Source organism: Rhinolophus sinicus, chromosome 13, assembly GCF_057876585.1.
Source record: "Rhinolophus sinicus isolate RSI-liver-muscle chromosome 13, RSI-T2T, whole genome shotgun sequence".
In the NCBI taxonomy this organism is placed as follows: Eukaryota; Metazoa; Chordata; class Mammalia; order Chiroptera; family Rhinolophidae; genus Rhinolophus; species Rhinolophus sinicus.
In genome coordinates, this window is record NC_142513.1 from 61893161 (window position 1) to 61912780 (window position 19620).

Sequence of the window (19620 nt, forward strand, 5' to 3'; positions counted from 1 at the left end):
GAGGGGGAGCTGGCAGAGGCACAGGGGGCTCAGGGAAGTCCTGAGTCTTGAGCGGGGAAAGGGAAGACGGGAGCCGACCCGGTGCTGAAGGCCGTGGTGGGAGAGGAGGCAGGCGTGTTCAATTGGCTCTAGTGGGTGGAAGTTCCACGCACAGGGCACTTGCAGCTCCGCAGAGGAAGAACTTTCCTGCAAATGCAGATGTTACTCAGTGAGATGAGCTGCTCCTCCCTAGAACAGAGGCTCAGTGACGTTCGCGAGATGACGGTGTGAGGCGGGTGACAGCAAATGGCCCCAGTGCTACACCTGCCTGCAGTGTTCTAAGTCGTGACTGTCTCAGCTCCGGTTTGCTGGGAGCTCAGGCCCCACACAGACAAACTGGAGCCCCTGCCAATGGGGGCGGGGGCCTTGTCACCCTCCACAGGCTCATTCCAAGGTGGCCCAAGTGCTGGCCCCGAGGGGCAGTGCTGGCACAGTCAGCGCTCACAGGCGGGGGTGGGGGGGTGGGCCTTTCAAGGACTGAGCAGCTGCCATTGTGTCCACTCCAGGGAGATCACTCTAACATCCTCTGGATGCGGAGGTGGGGGCTGAGGGGAGGTGTGGGGGTCACTCCCAGATGTGCCGCTACTGCAGTCGTCCCGATTGATGGGAGACAATTCAGAGAGTGAGAGCTGAGCTGAAATGGAGCCTTCGGGATGGTGAACAGGCTTGAGGTTAGGTCATTGTGCTCTGTTAGACACGTCGAGTTTGACGTGCCTGTGAGACCCCATGCTTCTGGAAAGGCTCCGCCCCGCAGGGTCTGCAGTGTGGCACCAGGGCACAGAAAGCCCCCTCCCTCCACAGCGTCACTGCATGTGCAGCAAGAGCATGCTCTGACTGTCTACTCTTGTCCCCAGGTTCGCTGACAATGGCATCGGCCTGACCCTGGCCAGGTAAGAGCAGCCCCCATTGTGCGGGGTCCGTGGGAAGCTGCCTCTGGACGTCTCACCCCAGACATCTTCTCCCTGCAGTGGCGGCACCTTCCCGTATGACGACGGCTCCAAGCAGGAAATAAAGAACAGCCTGTTTGTTGGCGAGAGTGGCAACGTGGGCACAGAGATGATGGACAACAGGATCTGGGGCCCCGGCGGCTTGGACCACAGTGGACGGACACTCCCTATAGGCCAGTAGGTTCGCACGCGTGGCGGCTCCCTTGTCGTGTGTGGCTTTCCCTGGGTGGCAGCACGGGAGGGAAAGAGGCCAGCTGGGGATTTCTGCCCGTTGACGGTGAATTCCTCATCCATTAGTGGTCAGAGAAATCACTGACACCACTGAGATTGCCCTGCGGGGGGGTGAGATGTAGAATGCAAGAGAGAAGCCAGGCCCCTGTGCTGAGTGTGACGTGGCGTTGTGTGGTTCTGGGCTACACTGGCGGGAATGGAGTGTCCTCGGAGAGCTCCCCGACTTGGAGCATCTCACCCCCTTCTGAGGATGGCAGAGAGAGACAGAGTCAGGCCCAAGCGTACTTAAGGGAGAGCAACCAGGAGGGTGACACAGCCCCAGCTGTGTCCTGTGCAGACTGTGTTCTCCAACCAAGAGGTGGGCTCACAACCGGGAGCCGTAGGTCAGATGCTGTCGCGTTGTCAGGCTCTCGTCCGCAGGCAGATGAGACTCGTTCTGTGTGGGCCCTAGGGGCTAGAATGTTCTAGCGGTCAGATTTGTCCCACAGCGCAGTAGCAGCACTGTCCTGAGCGTCCCGGGCTCTGTGTTGCAGGAGTTCAGACAAAGGGTGGGTGACCAGAGGTGGCTGGAGCGGGAGGGGACTTGGAGAGCTGAGGCGCTAACAGCCCCTGCTGCTGTCGTGAGCTCTGAAGGCCACGGCCTGGGTGGCTCAGCGGCGCGGAGCTGTCCCTTTCTGCTCAGACGTGAATTCAGGCCAGAGAGTGAGGCTGTGGGTTGGCCGGCAGCATGGGGGCCCTGCCTCCGAGTGCTGAGCCCAGCCCTTCCTGCCCCCCGAGGTTTCTTCTCTTTCTCTAGGGAAATACCATTCTTGCCTTGCTACACAGGCCACAGGCTTAAACTCTCACCCCAAGTAGATGTGTGTGTTTGGAAGGGTTTTGCAGACAGAACCACAGTCTCCTTGGCACAAGCTGTCAAGAGCCCTTGCTTCTGTGTAACCTCAGAGTCCTAGCGCTCCCTGCAGAACATTTTAGGAGCAACTCTGGGTCTGCAGAGTTGGTCTCTTTGCTGAGGGTTACCAGCCACAAGGCCCGGAATGTTGTGATGGTTTCCAGAGGTGAGTTTGTTTCAGGTGGCCTGACAGCTCTGTGAGCCTCAGGCAGGGCCTCAAACTGCATTTGTGAGCAGGAACCCGGGACTGTACAGTCCTAGTCGTGGGTGACTCGTCCTGTCAGGGCCTGGGTTGGGGTGTGAAGGCAAGGTCAGCACAGTCTAACCATAGAGCCCGCGAGCGTGGGCTGTCCCCAGAGTGCCTTAAATGGAAAGGTGCACAGAGCCAGCCCATAGGAGTCAGGACTCTGGAGCGTGATGTTAAACAGTCACTGTGTAACATACACAAGCGCAGGCCGTCCTTGGGTCCACGGAGGCCACACTGGGGAGCCTGGTGACAGGCGCTTCCTCGGGAACCAGTCTGAAGGGAGGGGAGCCCAGTGTGAAGACGGGGGACACGTGGACAGATCCCTCTTCTGGGCTCTTTCTGTCTTTCTGCCCTTTCTTATGTTCACTGTGGATGGAGAGGGCGCTGGCCCAGAGTACAGAGACCAGTAAAAGCAGAAAAATTGGGCTTGGAGAAGAGCAAGCCGAGACTTGGGGCCAGGCCCAGGAAAGGCCACGGCAAGCCCAGCCGGCCCCTTGGGCCCCGCTCCGGAGTCTGCCGCAATGGGACAGGCGGGTCTGGGTGCCCTGCCCCCTGCTGGGCCCAGGGCAACCTTTCCCCGTCACCAGTCCCTCCATCCCAAAGCCTGTGGCCTCCTCCTGCGTCTTCTTCCTGTGTCCTGGGTATCAGGGCTTCGGGGGGTCCTCTGGCAGGCCACAGTCCTGCGCCCTCTGTTCCCCAAATCCAGCACGTTCCCAATTGAAAGGCTTAGTCACAGAGAGGAAATGCATCTGCGTCTTAATCTGATTAAATTGTTACAGCAACTAAGACTTATCATGATTCACGGCTCTTCCTCTCAAGGGACACGATGTTGGCACTCTCCAGTAGCGTTTATAGGATTTACACAATGACTCTTCTCCCAAACCTCAACCCAGCAGCTAGACAGATACTCACTATCCATCCGTCTGTTCGTCTATCTCTCCGTCTGTCTGTTCATCGTCCATTCACCCATCCATCCGTCTGTCCATCCATCGGTCCATCCGTCATTCCATCCGTCCGTCCGTCCGTCCGTCCGTCCGTCCATCCATCCATCCATCCATCCATCCATCCATCTGTCCATCTATTATCTATCCATCTGTCCATCTATCTGTCCATCCATCATCCATTCGTCCATCCATCCATCCGTCCATCCATCCATCCATCCGTCTGTCCATCCATCCATCCATCGGTCCATCCATCCATACATTCATCCATCCTTCCGTCCATCCATCCATCCATCCATCCATCCATCATCCATCCATCTATCTGTCCATCCATCATCCATTTGTCCATCCATCCATCCATCCATCCATCCGTCCGTCCGTCTGTCCATCCATCCATCCATCGGTCCATCCATCCATACATTCATCCGTCCTTCCGTCCATCCATCCATCTGTCCATCCATCATCCATCCATCTATCTGTCCATCCATCATCCATTCGTCCATCCATCCATCCATCCATCCATCCATCCATCCATCCATCCATCCATTCATCCATCCATCTGTCCATTCATCTATCTGTCCATCCATCATCCATTCGTCCATCCATCTATCCATCCATCCATCCATCCATCCATTCATCCATCCATCTGTCCATTCATCTATCTGTCCATCCATCATCCATTCGTCCATCCATCCCTCCATGCATCCATCCATCCATCCGTCTGTCCATCCATCTATCCATCCATCCATCCCATAATTCACCCAGCGATCATTTATTTGCATGTGCTGTGCCCATAAATGCTTTCTGAGTAAATTAACGAGTCAACGATGTTTTGCAGAGGGGGAGTTCCTGGGGGGGGGGGCATGAGGAATGGTTGCCCCCCCCTCGGAGGTGCAGACAACACTGACAGCAGCACAACGTGGTGAGTCCCTGACCTCTGACCTCCCTAACTCCGCAGGAACTTTCCCATCCGGGGAATTCAGTTCTATGACGGCCCCGTCAACATTCAGAACTGCACTTTCCGGAAGTTTGCGGCCCTGGAGGGCCGGCACACCAGCGCCCTGGCCTTCCGTCTGAACAACGCCTGGCAGAGCTGCCCCCACAACAACGTGACCAGCATTGCCTTTGAGGACGTCCCGGTGAGTGAGGCGCCAGGGCAGGCTCCCGGCAAGCCCAGGCTGGGCAGTGAGTCACGTCCCCGGGGCCGGAGCTTGAGCCGCTGCCACCACCGCAGGGGTTGAAAGGCCGCCTCCGAGCAGGCTGGGCCCCATCCCAGTTCTCTCTGCATCCAAACTGGAAAAGTACAGCGTGGGTTGCCCCACAGGTCAGGTCTGGGGAGACGCTTGTTGCCCTCACCCTGCTCAGAGCCCACTCAGCCTCAGCGGGAGTCTCGCTGGACTCGGGATTCGGAGGCTGTGCCTCCAAGCGTCTTGCTTGTGACCCGGCCACCTGCGTTGGCACAACTAATTTAAAAGCCTGCGGTGTCTAAGGGAATCTTTGTGGAAGCTGCTCGGTTCGATCTCTCCGTGAGACTGGAGCATAACAGGGGTCTCCTGGCTGCAGACAGCCGGCAGGTTAGGAGCTGGGGGTGACGAGATCAGGGCAACGGACAGGGCAGACCCCCACCCCACGTGCATTTTCTTCCCGTTACAGGTTTCCCAGACCTTTCTTCCTCCTCCCTCTGCTCCTGCCCTTTGCCTGTCTGCTCAGTTACGGCAAGCTGAGGGAAACGATGGGAAACTTAAGTTACCTAATCCCTTTCCTCAGGCCACTGAAGGCCTGAGCAAGGCCAGTCATGGAAATCTCCAGGGGCTCATGTGGAAAGACTTCCTGAAACACCACGCACTCACACGCGGCCCCCTCCCCGCGTGTCTGTTCTCTCTCCACACATTCACCATCCCCTCAGGCTCATTCCCTCACACTGCTGTGTCCCCCCACCTGTCTCTGCGGTCCTTTGAGCCCGGGCACCAGAGCACTCTCCAAGTCACCCCAGAAGCCAGCTTCGAGGGCAGAGGCCAGACTACCACGCTGGGTCTGGGAGTCGGGGCGCGGTGACCATGGGGCTGTTTTTCTGGCCCCGTCTGAGGGGTCAGCCTTGCGGTTTCCCCAGCGCCCGAGAGCCTCTTGGGCTTGGCTGGTATGTAATGTCAGCAGAAATTGGAAACTTTGCCCTGGCCTGACGACGGCCGCAGCTCCCCTTCACCTCCTGGCCCAGCCTGACTTTCCTGGGCTCTGTTTAGATTACTTCCAGAGTGTTCTTCGGGGAGCCCGGGCCCTGGTTCAACCAGCTGGACATGGATGGGGACAAGACGTCGGTGTTCCACGACGTGGACGGCTCCGTGTCCGAGTACCCCGGCTCCTACCTCACCAAGGCCGACAACTGGCTGGTCCGGCACCCGGACTGCATCGATGTCCCGGACTGGAGAGGGGCTGTGTGCAGCGGGCGCTACGCACAGGTGGGGGCGCAAGGGCACGGCTCCCTGGGGTCCCCGGTCCCTCGCCTCTGCGACAGGCGTGGGGGCAGAGCCTGCTGCGTGCCTGGCTCTGGGCTGGAAGGAGATAGGCTCTGTGTTCCTTCTCTTTCATTCTTTTTACTTTTCCTCCTCACCCAGTGGGATTTTTAAAAAGTCACAGTGAAAACATTTTGTAAGCAGAATGCTTACAAAGAGCCATCGCTCTGAGGTCCCTGTGTGGATTCAGGCCAGGCCCCGGCACTTACTAATGGTGTGACCGTGGGCAAGTCAGGAGCCTCAGTTTCCTCATCTGTAAATTCGGGATAAAACTCGAACCTCCTTAATGAGGTGGGGAGGTTGACATAAGGCACAGCCCGTCACCAGAAATAGGCTGTAAGCCACCCATGTGCTCTCACACTTTCTCTCAGCCACATTCAAAAGGAAAACGGGTGAAATTAATCTCGATACACTTTATTTAACTCAATACACTCAAAATCCCATCACCTCAACATGTGGTCAATATAAAAATTCACTAATGAAACACTTTATTCATATTTTTTCCTGTTCTAAGTCTTTGAAATCAACTGCTTATTTTACACTCAGAGCCACTCGCTTAAGAAGCAAAGTTTTGACAAAGTCGCCGCTAGTCCTATCGAAACAAAGTTGTGTGTGATGCAAAATACTGGGACACAGCTTTTTGTTGTTGTTGACATTTCCATTTTGATTAAGATAAGACGTACAATTCAGGGCCTCAGCCACCCTGGCCGTGTTTCCAGCGCTGAGTGGCCAGTGGCTGCTGCATGGGAGCGCGTAGGCTTAGGCAGTGTCTGGAATGCGGGCGCTCCGACTGGGTCGTTGACTGTTACCGTCTGGACGAATGACTGATGAGTACCTGAGAAAGGGGGGGCCCGAGGGGGCAGGACACAGGAAGGAGTCGTCCTCACAGCACCAGCACGGTGGCACTAGGATTCAGGGTGTTAGGAAAGAGCTAAAAGGGGGTTTGGGGTGACACAGGAGAGGGAGCTGGTGCCAGGCTGAGGGAAGGGCCATTGGGGGAAAGCGGGCACATGGCAGCAGGGCCTGCTGGGGGCAGGTGGGAGGTTCGGGGGCGGGCAGAGGAAGAAGGGCTGGGTTGGGGGCAGGCAGGGAGTGCAGGGTGTGTGTTCCTGAGTGGAAGGTGAGGCCATGTGCTGAGAGGGAGACGGGCCTGAGGAGGTGCACGCAGAGCAGTGAGTGGAGGCGAGAGGAAGGAGGGCCGGCCGTGGAGAACAGCGTCCTGGCAGAGGCCCCTTGCCCAGGCGGTGGGTGTGGGGACGGTCCAGGGGGAGCCCCCTGCTGCTGTGTGGCCAGGGCTGGGAGTTGAAGTGAGTGGTGGACGTGATGGTCAAAGGAAGACAGGCAGGGAAGTGGGGTTAGGGGAGCGGGTAGGTGGGAGTCATGCCCTGAATAACAGCAGGGCGACAGCCCGTGAGGGGAGCGGTATTTGCAGCCGTGCTCTGACCTTCTCCCTCCCCTCTCCTCCCTCCTAGCCCCCTCCTGTCTTCACAATTTGCCATCTGACTCTTAAGCAAACTGCTCCCCACTTTCCACTGGTGTCTCCTCAACAGAGCACTTTTCTGAAGACGCACAGAGAGCGTTGGCTGGCCTGCATGTGTGGTGTGGGCTGCAAACACCAGCCTCAGACACAGGCCCTTATTTGGCCTTTCTTCCCTCGCGTCTTCTCAGAAGGGCTCCATTAAGGGGAGGTACCTTCGGTCAGATACTAACCAGACGCTCTCCGATAATCCCTTGTAATTGCCGGTCGCGTGTTTCCTTTCTGGGTTGTGAAAGATCTACATCCAGGCCTACAAGACCAGTAACCTGCGGATGAAGATCATCAAGAATGACTTCCCCAGCCGCCCGCTGCAGCTGGAGGGCGCCCTGACCAGGAACACGCACTACCAGCAGTACCAGCCGGTCGTCACCCTGCACAAGGGCTACACCATCCACTGGGACCACACGGCCCCCGCCGAGCTCGCCATCTGGCTCATCAACTTCAACAAGTGAGTGGCTCGGGGACAGCTGCTCTGACCGAGCTCGGCACTGCTGACCACGACACCTCATGGCAGAGTCCCAGAACATCAGGCTGGCCCATGTCCCCTGAAGGACACATCTGAGGGGCTGACATCAGCCGGTACTTCAGAGTACCTGGCTGAGCCCCCGCTCTGGGCATGGGTGGCCTCGGGCAGGGCATCTGATGCTTTGGAGCCGTGGTCACTTCATGTAGGAGGTGGGGACAGTGACACCTGGCAGGAGTGCTCGTGGGGCAGGCACGTCACCCAGGACCTGGCCTTTATGTGAAAAAATACCTGCCAGACATGTTACCATTTCACACAGAGGGCAACGGGACGCTGCAGGGCCCAGCGTGTAAGGCGAGGGCATCTGGATGGGGCTTCAGATGTTATGTTCCAGTATTTTCTGTGCACATTGTTTTCTTGTCACAGCCTTCCTGTGAGGCAGGCATTTATCAGATGTGGAAAAGGAGCCCAAAGCCGTCACCTGGGCCCTCTAGTCAGGCTGGACCAGGAAGGGCGGGAGCCAGGTCCCCCAGGCCCTGGGCTCTTGCACTGGCGTTCGGCTGAAAGAATTCCTTTCCCAGCCTGAGAGCCATAAGGCGTCCTCAGTGTAGGCCCCAGAGACGCCCAAAGGACCCGCTGCAATGGTCCTCTTTCCTTGATTCGTGGCACCTCTGTCATAACTAAGCAAGTGTTCTTTCAAAATCCCCATCGCAAAAGGGGAGGTGCCGTTGGTGCAGAATTCTTGGGTCTCTTCCTGGGGGTCCTGGAGGCTTTGCCCTGACTCTGCTCCGGTTGTAGGGGCGACTGGATCCGAGTGGGGCTGTGCTACCCACGCGGCACCAGCTTCTCCATCCTCTCGGACGTGCACAATCGCCTGCTGAAGCAGACGGTCAAGACGGGCACCTTTGTGAGGACCCTGCAGATGGACAAACTGCAGCAGAGCCTTCCCGGCCGGGGCTACTACTACTGGGACGAGGCCTCAGGGTGAGAAGCCCCCCAGGCCGCGGGCACACAGCCCGTCCTCCTTCGTCCCCGCCTTTCCAGTAAACCTGCGCCCCCTTCAGGAGTGCCGGTCAGTACTGGGTCTCCTAGGCGCCGCTGTCCTAAGGCTCCAGTGACACCAGCCTTAGTGACGTCTGTTCAGCTTTGCGAGGAAGACACACATCTGTATGCAAAGCCTCCGCCCTTTCAACTGCATTAGGTTCTAGTCAGTAGAGAGAAATGGGTAGCGGGCACCTGCTCATGGAGCCCAGGGTGCTGTGTGGTCTTCTCTCCTGTAAAGCAAGTTCGTCCAGCATCTTCGAACGCCTGCCCATCTCCAGGGTGACGACGCTGTAGACAGCCAGCCCTCTGGGGAGTGAGGGCAAGTCACTTGCTGGCCGTTTTCTGTTCTTGTACCGAGATCCAGGATAAGGGCATAGCTGGCATGTGCTTCCTTCCTGTGTTACAGGAGATCGTGGCTCTCTCCAGTTATTAAAGGAATATCAGAATTTGCAGATCAGAAGGATAAGTACAGTGCTGGGGTTGGGGGGCAGCAGGTAGCGCCCCCTTTTCCCCATCAATTCTAAACCACTTGTAGGCAGACAGGCCAGCAGGAGAAAGGGAACTCCCAGTGTTACTGCTGTCGGAGCTGTGGGAGAACAGCTGCCCATCCCGTCCTGTCATGCCCACCCGGCCCCGCATGGCACGGAGCCCGACTCCCAGGACGGGGTGCAGAGGGGCGGCCCAGAGTGCCCGCTGTCTGTGGGCAGACCTGTATTGTACCCACACCCACCGGCCAAGTGGGTCAGTCCACTTCCTCCAGGAAGGAGGGACAGGATGGGCCTGCGTCCAGCAGTGTTTAGAAAAATCCTTCCAGGATAAAAGGAGAGGGGGGTGAAATGTCCCTCACGCACCAGTAGAAAGTATTAGGTTGGTGCAAAAGTAACTGCGGTTTAAAAGGGTAAAAATAATTGCCAAAACTGCAGTTACTTTTGCACCAACGTAATATTATGATGATAAAAAAAAACACACGCTAGTAAGCCCAGGTCTTCGTGGCATCATGTATCACGTTTTCTCTTTTAGATGGTGAGAAATGAGGTGTTCCAAAGATGTGCATATTTCAGACAGAAACTGCCACTAAACAAGTTGAATCTTTCTGATCAAAACATCGAACAACCGATGATTTTCCATCTTGTTACCGTTAAGCAGCTTTTGCCGTCTAATCCAACCTTCCTGTTGGTAGCTTAGCTGTCATTACTCCTACTGATGACTATACCGCGCTTTTTAAAAACAATTTTTTAATTTTTCAATTACTGTTGACAAGCAATATTGTCTTAGTTTCAGGTGTACAGCGTAGTGATGAGACGTTTGTGTAACTTATGAGGCGATCCCCCCGTAAGTCTGGTCCGCACCTGGCACCACACACAGTAGTTACAGTGTCACTGACCACACGCCCTGTGCTGTACTTCACATCCCGTGACGGTTCTGTAACCGCCCGTTTCTGCTGCTTCATCCCTTCACCTTGTCACTCAGCTCTCCAGCCCCTCCCCTCTGGCAACCGCGAGTCTGTTCTCTTATCTATGAGTCTGTTTCTGTTTTGTTCGTTCATTTATTTTGTTTTTTTTAGGTTCCAAATATAGGGGAAACCTTAGGGTATTTGTCCTTATTAGTCTGACTTGTTTCACTGAGCGAAATACCCTCTAGGTCCATTCACGTCCCAAATGGCAAGATTTCATTCTTTTTTATAGCCGAGTAATATGCCATTGTACAAATGTACCACTTTTTTATTCATTCATCCATCAATGGACACTTAGGTTGTTTCCATATCGTGGCTGTTATTAGTAATGCTGCAGTGAACATGGGGGTGCATATATCTTTTTGAATTAGAGTTTTGGATTTCTTCAGATAAATACCCAGGAGTGGAATTGCTGGATCATAAGGTAGTTCCATTTTCAGATTTTTGAGGAACCTCCATACTGATTTCCATAGTGGCTGCACCAATCTGCAATCCCACCAACAGTGCACAAGCGTTCCCTTTTCTCCACACCCTAGCCAGCACTTGTTGTTTGTTGATTTATTGATGATAGCCATTTTGACTGGGGTGAGGTGGTGTCTCATGGTGGTTTTTATCTGCATTTCTCTGATGATTAGTAACATTGAACACATTTTCATATGTCTGTTGGCCTTATGTATGTTCTCTGTGGAGAAATGTCTATTCAGCTCCTCTGCCCATTTTTTAATTGGACTGTTTGGGTCCTTTGTTGTTGGTGCTAAGTTGTATGAGTTCCTTATATGTTCAGCTAATTATTAACCGCATATTGGACTATCAGGTGTGAGTATCTTCTCCCATCCAGGTTTTCTTTTCTCCATTTGTTTATTTTTTCTTTTCTTTCTCTTGCTGGAGGACACATATCCAAAAAAAATATTACTAAGAGTGAAATCAGAGTTTACTGTTTATGTTTTCTTCTAGGAGTTCTATGGTTTGGGGTCTTACATTGAAGTCTAATCCATTTTGCATTTGTGCTTCTATATGATGTGAGACAGTGGTCTGGTTTCATCTTTTCCAGTGTGTTTGTCCTGTGTTTCCAGCACCAGTTACTGACGAGCCTGTCTTTACCCCGTGTGTGTTCTTGCCTCCTGTAGCACAGAGTAGTTGCCAGATAGGTGTGGGTTCATTCTGGGCTCCGATTGTGCTTTAATTCAGTGCCACCCTCAGGGACTTCAAGCTGGGTTGCAGGACATTTGTTTCCTGTGCAGGAACGCAAACGGGGGCTTTGGGACTGCTCAGGGCTGTCTGGGATGGTCCTTCAGCCTCGTGAGGTAGCAGTTACTTCTTACTCAGACTCAGAACAGCAGCTTCAGGGGCTGCCTTCTCCTCTGCTGTGGCGAGGACGCTGTCACGGGGGGTAAAATAGAAGTAACTGGACTAAAAGCGGGGGGTTCAAACACATTCACACTCTGAACCATCTCTGTCCGTCAAGGTTAAAATCACTGGGGTGATTGGAGCTGTGCTCTGGACGGTGGAGGTTGCCAGATGCCACCTGCGCAAGGCGTTGCTAACTAACCCTTACGTAGTGGCACGGTCAGGTGGGCGGCCGTCAGCAGCTCTGAGCCCCCCCAGACGCCCCTCTGCTCCCTCTGCGCAGGCTGCTGTTCCTCAAGCTGACAGCTCAGAACGAGAGAGACAAGTTTGCCTTCTGCTCCGTGAAGGGCTGTGAGAGAATCAAGATCAAAGCTCTGCTCCCCATGAATGCAGGCGTCAGCGACTGCACGGCGGCGGCCTACCCCAGGTTTGCCGAGAGGGCCACCGTGCATGTGCCGATGCCCAGAAAGCTGGTTGGTGCTCAGCTGGTGAGTGGCTGCTGCGAGCCCCGCCCTCCGCCTTCAGTCGCCCCCACACCCAAGCCGGGCTCTCTGGGACACGTGCTCAGCTCCACGGCGCTTCCTGTGCCAGGGGCGGGGGAGCCAAGGGAGGTGACCAGGGGTACACTGGGCTCCTCAGACCTAACGACCACACCGGGTTTGTTTGTCTCCCAGAAGACAAAGGACCACTTCTTGGAGGTGAAGATGGAAAGTTCCAGGCAGCGTTTCTTCCACCTGCACAACGACTTTGCTTATATTGAAGTGAGTAACTTCAGTCCCTGCCGAGAGAGGGGGTATGCTCACTGACAGGTAGGGCTGCTGTCACAAGTGACCACACACTGGGTGGCTTAAAACAACAGAATTTATCCTCTCACAGGTCTGGGCACCAGCAGTCCAGAATCCAGGTGTTGGCAGGGTTGGTTCCTTCTGGCAGCTCTGAGGGAGAAGCCGTGCCAGGCTTCCTCTAGGGTCTGGGAGCTGCCAGCAGCCCGACCTCCCTTGGCACGTCTCTGCAGCCCCTGCACATGGTCCTCTCCCCGGGGTGTCCGAGTCCCACACGGCCCCCTGGCCTGTCTGCTGAGGACACCAGCATTGCATTTCAGACCCATCCTAAATCCATGATCTCATCTCGAGATCCTTAACTTACATCTTCAGAGCCCATTTCCAAATCAGGCCCCTCTCACAGGTTCCAGGTGGACATATGTGGGGTGGGGGCACGCTCAAGCCCACTACAGAGGCTGCAGGAGCTGGTTCAGGTGGGCCTTATGCTCTGAGCAGCTGCACAGTAAACCTCTGGTCAGAGTCTGTGCGGAGACACTGGGCGGAGCTGCCTCAGGACCGCGCTCACCGCTGTGTGGCTTTGGTCTGCAGGTGGATGGGAGGAAGCACGCCAGCTTGGAAGATGGCATCCAGGTGGTGGTGATTGACGGGCGCCAAGGGCACGTGCTCAGGCACACGAGCTTCAGGAACGCCATTCTGCAGGGCATACCCTGGCAGCTCTTCAGCTACGTGGCGGCCATCCCTGACAAGTGAGTCTGTGCTTCCCTTCTCCAACTGGCTGGTGACACCACAGACCCCCAGCCCAGGCCCCCTCCCTGTCCCTGAGGCTTCATCGCAGTCCAGGCTGGGAAAGCTTAGGGAGTCTCCAGAGGCGGCCCACGGATGGTGGGTGCTGGGCCGGGAACGTCCCTGCCTGGCGACTCTCCTGGGGGAGCCAGGGCCTGTGACTGTAGGTCGGGCGAGGCAGATGCTCCCCGGTTACAAACGGGAAGCCTGCCCTGGCCCTCGACCCCATCACGACACACTCCCGGCATGATCTCATCCCTCCCACAATTCTAATGCGATCCAAATGCAGCTGGCTTCTGAGGCGCTCCAGCCGAGCCAGAGCTAAACACCCGACGTCCCTCCCCAACTGCTGCATGGACAGCGCCTCCTAGGGGTTTCTGTGGAACTGAATTCTCAGCTTCCGTTGTTTTAATCCATCCCCCAAACCAGCCCCTCTTCCCCGTTTCCCTAGAGCAGACTGGACGTCATGTCTGAGTCTTCTCTGTCCTTTACTGCTCCACACTCTGTCACCACACTCTGTCAGCTCCACCCGCACTGCTGCTTTCCTACCACTTCCTTCCTCGCGTCCTCCATCCAGGCCTTCCCACCCTATCCACCGGCCCGCCACTAGCCCCAGGGTCCCAGGGAAAGGAGGAGGCAGCGGCTCACACCAGAAATGTCAGGGATGGCTTCTAGGCACTGCCTGTGCCCTGTCACCCTGTGGGAAACTCCGTGCTGACCAGTGCAGGGGCTTGGCAGACCCCACACCAGGCAGGTTTCCAGGGGCCTGCCGTTGGGGCTGTGATGTATGAGAACCCCAAATCCGTGTCCGGCTCCTGTGAGCTAACCCAGGTCCCCATGCAGAGGGCACGGCCTGCGTGTGAGGCCACACCCCAGCAGGAAGGCTTTGCCGAGCCAAAGGGACTTAGCTTTTCCTTTGAATTGGAAGAGGGGGACACAGCATCCGAAGTACAGGGTGTGTTTGCTATGCTCCCATTCTCCTGAACAGCCACCTCCCGTCTGCCCCGACTGCGCACGAGCCCTTTGCAGGTTAAGAGCTTTTCTTCTGCTCCCAGAGGGAAGGTGGGGTAACAACAGGTTCCAGAATCTGCTACAGAGTTTCCCGTCTGGCCTGTGGTCTGTGGCTGTCGGGTTCCTTTGGGATGTGAACTGGAGGCCTCACTGGGCTTCTTCCTGTGTCTGTTTCTGGGGGAGGCGTTCACTTCCTGCCGTCTGGCCAGCACGCTGAGTCTGCCACCACGGACGCTGTTTCCACAGCATCCAGGGTAGGCTAGTGGAGACTCCATGCTCCCAAGGGAGCTTTTGCAAGTTGGCACCTTCAGGCTGCCCCCACCCAAGCAGGGTCCCCCTCTGGCAGGTCCTCTCAGATACTTAGTAACTACTTGCCTCAGTTTCCCTGTCTGCCCAACGGAGCGGTAATGCTATGTTACCTGACCAGAGAGGGAAGTGCCAAGCACATAAATGCTAACCCTCCCTGGGCATGTGCCTGGTCACTCTGAGTCCCGGCTCTCCATCACCACGTCGCACTAGTCCTGTCCAGACAGAGTGGCGAACATTCCGATTCGGGAATGCGTCTGCCCCGAGCTGGCATAGGCGCTGCCCCCCAGTGGCACACTCCCGTACCTATTCTGTCTTCTGGAGACAAGCAGCTGAGTGCAGCCTCAGAGGGCCCAGCCCACTGTGGCGGGACATGTGGCAAGCTGTCCAGGGTGGACATCGCCACATGGAAGGAGCCAGTCAGCGCCGCACGCACGAGGGCCGCCCTTCCCGCCTCCGGTGGGCGCTGGGCACCGCAGACCCCAGCCCCAGCGCACGGCCCACCTCCCTCCCCGCCGGTCAGCGCCTCGCCCCGTTTGCTCTCGTCCTCTAATCGCTCCCTCCTTACTCAGTTCCATAGTTCTCATGGCATCAAAGGGAGGATACATCTCCAGAGGCCCGTGGACTCGAGTGCTGGAAAAGCTCGGGGCAGACAAGGGGCTCAAGTTGAAAGGTGAGGGGTTTGGACTGGGGTTCACATGAGTCCAGGTGCCTGGTGTGCAGGCTGCTGAGACGACAACACTCACCACCAAACCCAGTCCGGCTTCTGAATCCTCAGCTCATGGGCCGGGGGACACAGGCCAAGGTGCCACCTGGGACCAGCCCGCCCAGATGCTGTCCTTTAGCGTGTGACCAGAGACTTCAGGAGTTGCCAGAGTTGTTCACCCCTCTACTACTCAGCAAGGGGCCCTTTTTCCAGCCAAAGAATCAGCAGAAAAGGGGCTTGTTCCGACCTCCTCTCCCAGTTCTGGCCGCTCGGACTGGCTGAGCCCTGCCTCTTCCTGAGCACCCAGCCAATGTCCGGCATTTGTGCGGCCCGTGGCCATTTGCACAGCTCTTATTTGTTCCCTGGAGGTGTGGAGGGAGAGTCCGGAGACCTTGTGGCTTGTCCAAGGTCACCAGCGCTCCGTGGTGATGCCTGGCACAGACCCACAGGGAAGGAGCTGGCCAGGACAGATAGGCAGCGTGACACTCATGACCAAGCATCACAGACTGTTCAGAGAGTCCTTGGGAGGTTGAGAGGGGAGACAGAATGATTTTACAGCTACCTCTTCCCCTTCAGTAACCTGTGGGACAGGCACTGCTACTTCCATTAAGATGAGGAAACTGAGACAGTTAAGTAACCGGTTTCAGATTAGAGTTTGGATCCTAGTTTTTCTCATCCTGAGGCAGGTTCTGAGCTGCCCTGCATCCCAAGTACAGAAAACATGCAAGCTGCCGCCCAGAGGGCTTCAGGGAAGGGCGGGGACTCACGGTGCTGCTGGGGTCACATGGAAGGTGGCCGGGCTGCTGGGGCCTGCGGGGTGCAGCAGAGCTGCCATGCAGGGTGGGCAGAGCCCTCTAGGGTCACTCCATGCGGGGTGGCGGGAGAGGGTGTGCCTGGGAGGGGCTGCGGGGTGTTGGGGACCGTTCTCTCCTGGGGTTGCTGCTCACATGACCCATCACTGCTTTGCAGAGAAGATGACGTTCGTTGGCTTCAAAGGCAGCTTCCGGCCCACCTGGGTGACTCTGGTCACTGAGGACCACAAGGCCAAGATCTTCCAAGTCGTGCCGATCCCCGTGCTGAGGAAGAAGCCGCTGTGAGCGTGGCTGTCACCTGGGCCACCATGCGGACTGTGACGGCGGACTCTTGGCAGCAGACCAGGGTAGGGTGGCTGGTTCCCCCAGCCCCTGTCCAGCGTCCACCTGGGAAGGCCATGTGTCCAGAGAGGCCAAGGGAAAGACACTGAGACCCCGGTGCCTGCACCTGCCCCACTCAAGCATCTACCTGCAGCCCCAGGGCGGTGTTGGCTGGCTTTCCGGCAGCCTCTTGGGTGCTTCTCTCCTGTCTGTGCCTCTTCAGTGGGGGGTGTGGGGACCCTGCGAGGAGACCGGGACGTGATGGCAGCAGGGTCCACTGTGGCAGCAATGTGGACTAGGCCGCTGGGTCACTCACAGACCCCCCTGCTCCGCAGCACACGTTAGAAGGTAGATGTAGCAAAAAGAACCCTGGTCCTGAAGAAACCTTTATTCCTGTAAGCAAGCAGCAGCTCGCACAGGATTAGAGCAGGCGTGTGCAGCTCCCGACGTGGACCCGGTTACCCCTGGGGAGGGGCGAGCCTTGCTTCTGTGTGTGTGTTGGGGGTGGCCGTCAGCCTTTCAGGAGAACTGCAGGTCCCAGGTTGAGACCGGACGAGGTGACATTTAAAGGCCCTTGCACTTCAGGGATCGCAGAAATCTGTCGCTTTTCATACTGTGCCCAGAGCCCAGCAGTAGATGAGGACGTCCGTAATGCTGGGTGTCTGGGGCCTACAGGATGTGTGTATGTGTGTGTGTGTGGGGGGGTGCTAGGTGAGGGGCTTACAGTCTGGTAGGACGTGCAGTCAGGTCCATGTGCCTTGTGATGCCAGGCAGAGAAATCAGAGAGGGGTAAAACGGGGACCAGTGCCAGTTCAGAGGAGGGAAAGATCTCACCTGCCTCGGTGAGTCAGAAGACTTCCTGTAGGAGGAGGCAGTGGGGCTTGCAGGCATGGGGGGCAGCCTCCACTTTGTTCAAACTACCTGCCAGCCCACGTGCAGGCGCACCCAGCTGCAGCAATTCCATTGGTGCTACCTGTTCCGCAGCCCAGCAGACAGCGTCGGCACACCGAGACCTGCTCGGTGAGCTGCCTTAGCTGCCCTCGGGGTCTGAGAGCTGTTGGGTCCAGCCCAGCCATCTCAGCTCCTGCTTAAGTCCCTGCTCTCCCCCTTGCCTGCCCGCGAGAGAGCTAGAGGGCTCCTGGAAGAGGGAAAACTACCTGTGGTGTAGACTGTCTCGTGAGGCACCAGGGTCACTCTGGGTCTCAGGATGAGCTATGTCTGCCCCCTTTCCTGCCCTAACCACAAACTCTTCCCTTCAAAGAGAGCTTTCTTGGCTCCGTATGCCCAGCTGCCCCCAGAGATGAGGTCAGCGAGTCCATTCCCCCAGGTTGAGCCAACTGCCAGAAAGGTTTTCCCATCAAACAGGTCTTTCCGCTGCTAGGAGGTGACCAGGACTCCGCCTCGTAAGACCTGGCAGCTTCCAAGGCCCTCACCCCAGGGAGGACCTTCCAGGCAGAGTAGTGGCGATGGGGAGGTGAGTTACAGTGCCCTCGTGTTGTACTGTCCGTAGTTCTGTCGAGTTCTGCAAACTTTCCATGCAGGGGTCTCACACTGTGAACGTTTGGGGTGCGATCACTTCAGGTGGCCAGGAATGGTGACTGCCTTTGGGTCAGCTCATTTCATAATGAATCTATCTGAAGCTCTCCGAGTTGTACATACGTCTCACTCGCTCGCATAGAACCTTCCTCCCCAAACCGTGCGCCCAGAGCCTATGTCCAGGCACGGCCTTGGTCGCACAGATTTTCTTCCTGCTTAGAAAACTGTCCTGCTATTCTTTCTGTGTGTGAGCGTCAAAATGAGTTAGGCTTTTCAGGAAAACCACACGCCTCTGAAATGCTTGTCTTTTTCCTGTTGCCGAAATAGCTGGTCCTTTTTCGGGAATTAGATGTACAGTGTGTTTTATATGGAAACATTTCTTGTAGGCATCACCATGAACAAAGATATATTTTTTATTTATTTATTATACATGCACTTGGAAAAGTCCTTGTCAGAGAGTGAAGAATTGTCTTAAATGTCATGTTTGGGGATGTCCGTTGGCTGCCTGGAAAGCAGTGACCCCGAGCCTTCGGCTTGCAGTCAGAAGGCAAGGCTCTGGGTGGAAAACCTCGCTGTACCATAGTAAACATACAAAGGCTGTCATCCTCCGTCTGCTTGTTCTGTTTCCTTTAAAGTGGGTCTCATCTTAAGCCTGATATCTAAGGAAAATAAGATTGATGAATGCCCTCAGGGTCGGCCTCTGTCACTCCAAAAACCATTCAGTTGTCCAAGTCCTGCCTGGTCCGACGCGAAGGGGGCGCCCATACGAGCAGGTGGACATGGCCCTCTGAGAAGAGGACATCCACGTGCCAGGCCATGCCCAGGTGTGCTACGGCCTCAGCACTTCTGAGCCATCAGTAAGCTGTCCGGGCAGCAGTGTCCCCGAGGGGAGCCAGGGGCCACAGCAGGGTCAGCAGTAGAAGCAGGACTGTCTCTTCCTCATGGGTACAGTTTGGCCAGAGCCAATCTCAGTGTCTGACGAGAGGGTGGAGATTGAGTTGGTTCAAATCAAGCTTCCAGGCACGAGGGACAGAAGCAGGTTACAGGGGACTTAAGTTTCCTTGCTAAGAACTGAAGATCCCCAGATCACATTAAGAAAACAGACAGAGTGAGAGCCCAGGAATACACCCACACATCTACAGGCAGCTAACTGTCCACAGAGGAGCCAAAAACATACAGTAGAGAAAGGAAAGCCTCTCCAATAAGTGCTGCTGGGAAAATTGGGAAGCCATGTGCAAAAGACTGAAACCAGACTGCTATCGACACCACACACTAACATTAACTCAGAATGGATCAGGCACTTGAATATAAGACCTGAAACACTAAAATATGTAGAAGGAAACATAGCTAGTAAACTTACAGGCCTTGGTCTCAGAGAGGCTTTTGTGAACTTGACCCAAAAGGCAAGGGAAGTAAAAGCAGAAATAAACAAATGGGACTACATGAAACTACAAAGCTTCTGCACAGAAAAATAAACCATCAACACGAACAAAACAGGCAACCAACTGAATGGGAGAAGATTGTTGCAAACTGTACCTCCAACGAGGGGCTGATACCCAAAATATATAAAGAACTCGTACAACTCAACAACACAGAGAAACAATCCAGTTAGCAAACGGGCAGATGACCTAACAGATGCTTCTCCTAAGAAGACACACAGATAAAAGACATATAGACAACAGACATATAAAAGGTGTGTAATGATCTTTTCAGCG

At 55.7% G+C, this 19620-nt stretch overlaps 1 protein-coding gene across 3 annotated transcripts in view; it reads left to right on the plus strand.

The window, feature by feature from the left end:
• Positions 1 to 18508, plus strand: part of CEMIP (cell migration inducing hyaluronidase 1) — a 111704-nt gene extending 93196 nt beyond the window's left edge. For 2 of the 3 annotated variants that reach the window (XM_019743520.3, XM_074317309.2), the window contains 11 exons: positions 894 to 929; positions 1008 to 1163; positions 4253 to 4433; positions 5535 to 5750; positions 7578 to 7789; positions 8603 to 8788; positions 11932 to 12136; positions 12323 to 12409; positions 13019 to 13176; positions 15103 to 15203; positions 16206 to 18508. In XM_019743520.3, coding sequence (XP_019599079.3) covers positions 894 to 929; positions 1008 to 1163; positions 4253 to 4433; positions 5535 to 5750; positions 7578 to 7789; positions 8603 to 8788; positions 11932 to 12136; positions 12323 to 12409; positions 13019 to 13176; positions 15103 to 15203; positions 16206 to 16333 — 1666 coding nt within the window. In that variant the 3' untranslated portion in view covers positions 16334 to 18508. The remainder of the gene's footprint in view (positions 1 to 893; positions 930 to 1007; positions 1164 to 4252; positions 4434 to 5534; positions 5751 to 7577; positions 7790 to 8602; positions 8789 to 11931; positions 12137 to 12322; positions 12410 to 13018; positions 13177 to 15102; positions 15204 to 16205) is intronic. The other variant, XM_019743519.3, reaches the window with a different exon arrangement.
• Positions 18509 to 19620: the final 1112 nt, after the last annotated feature.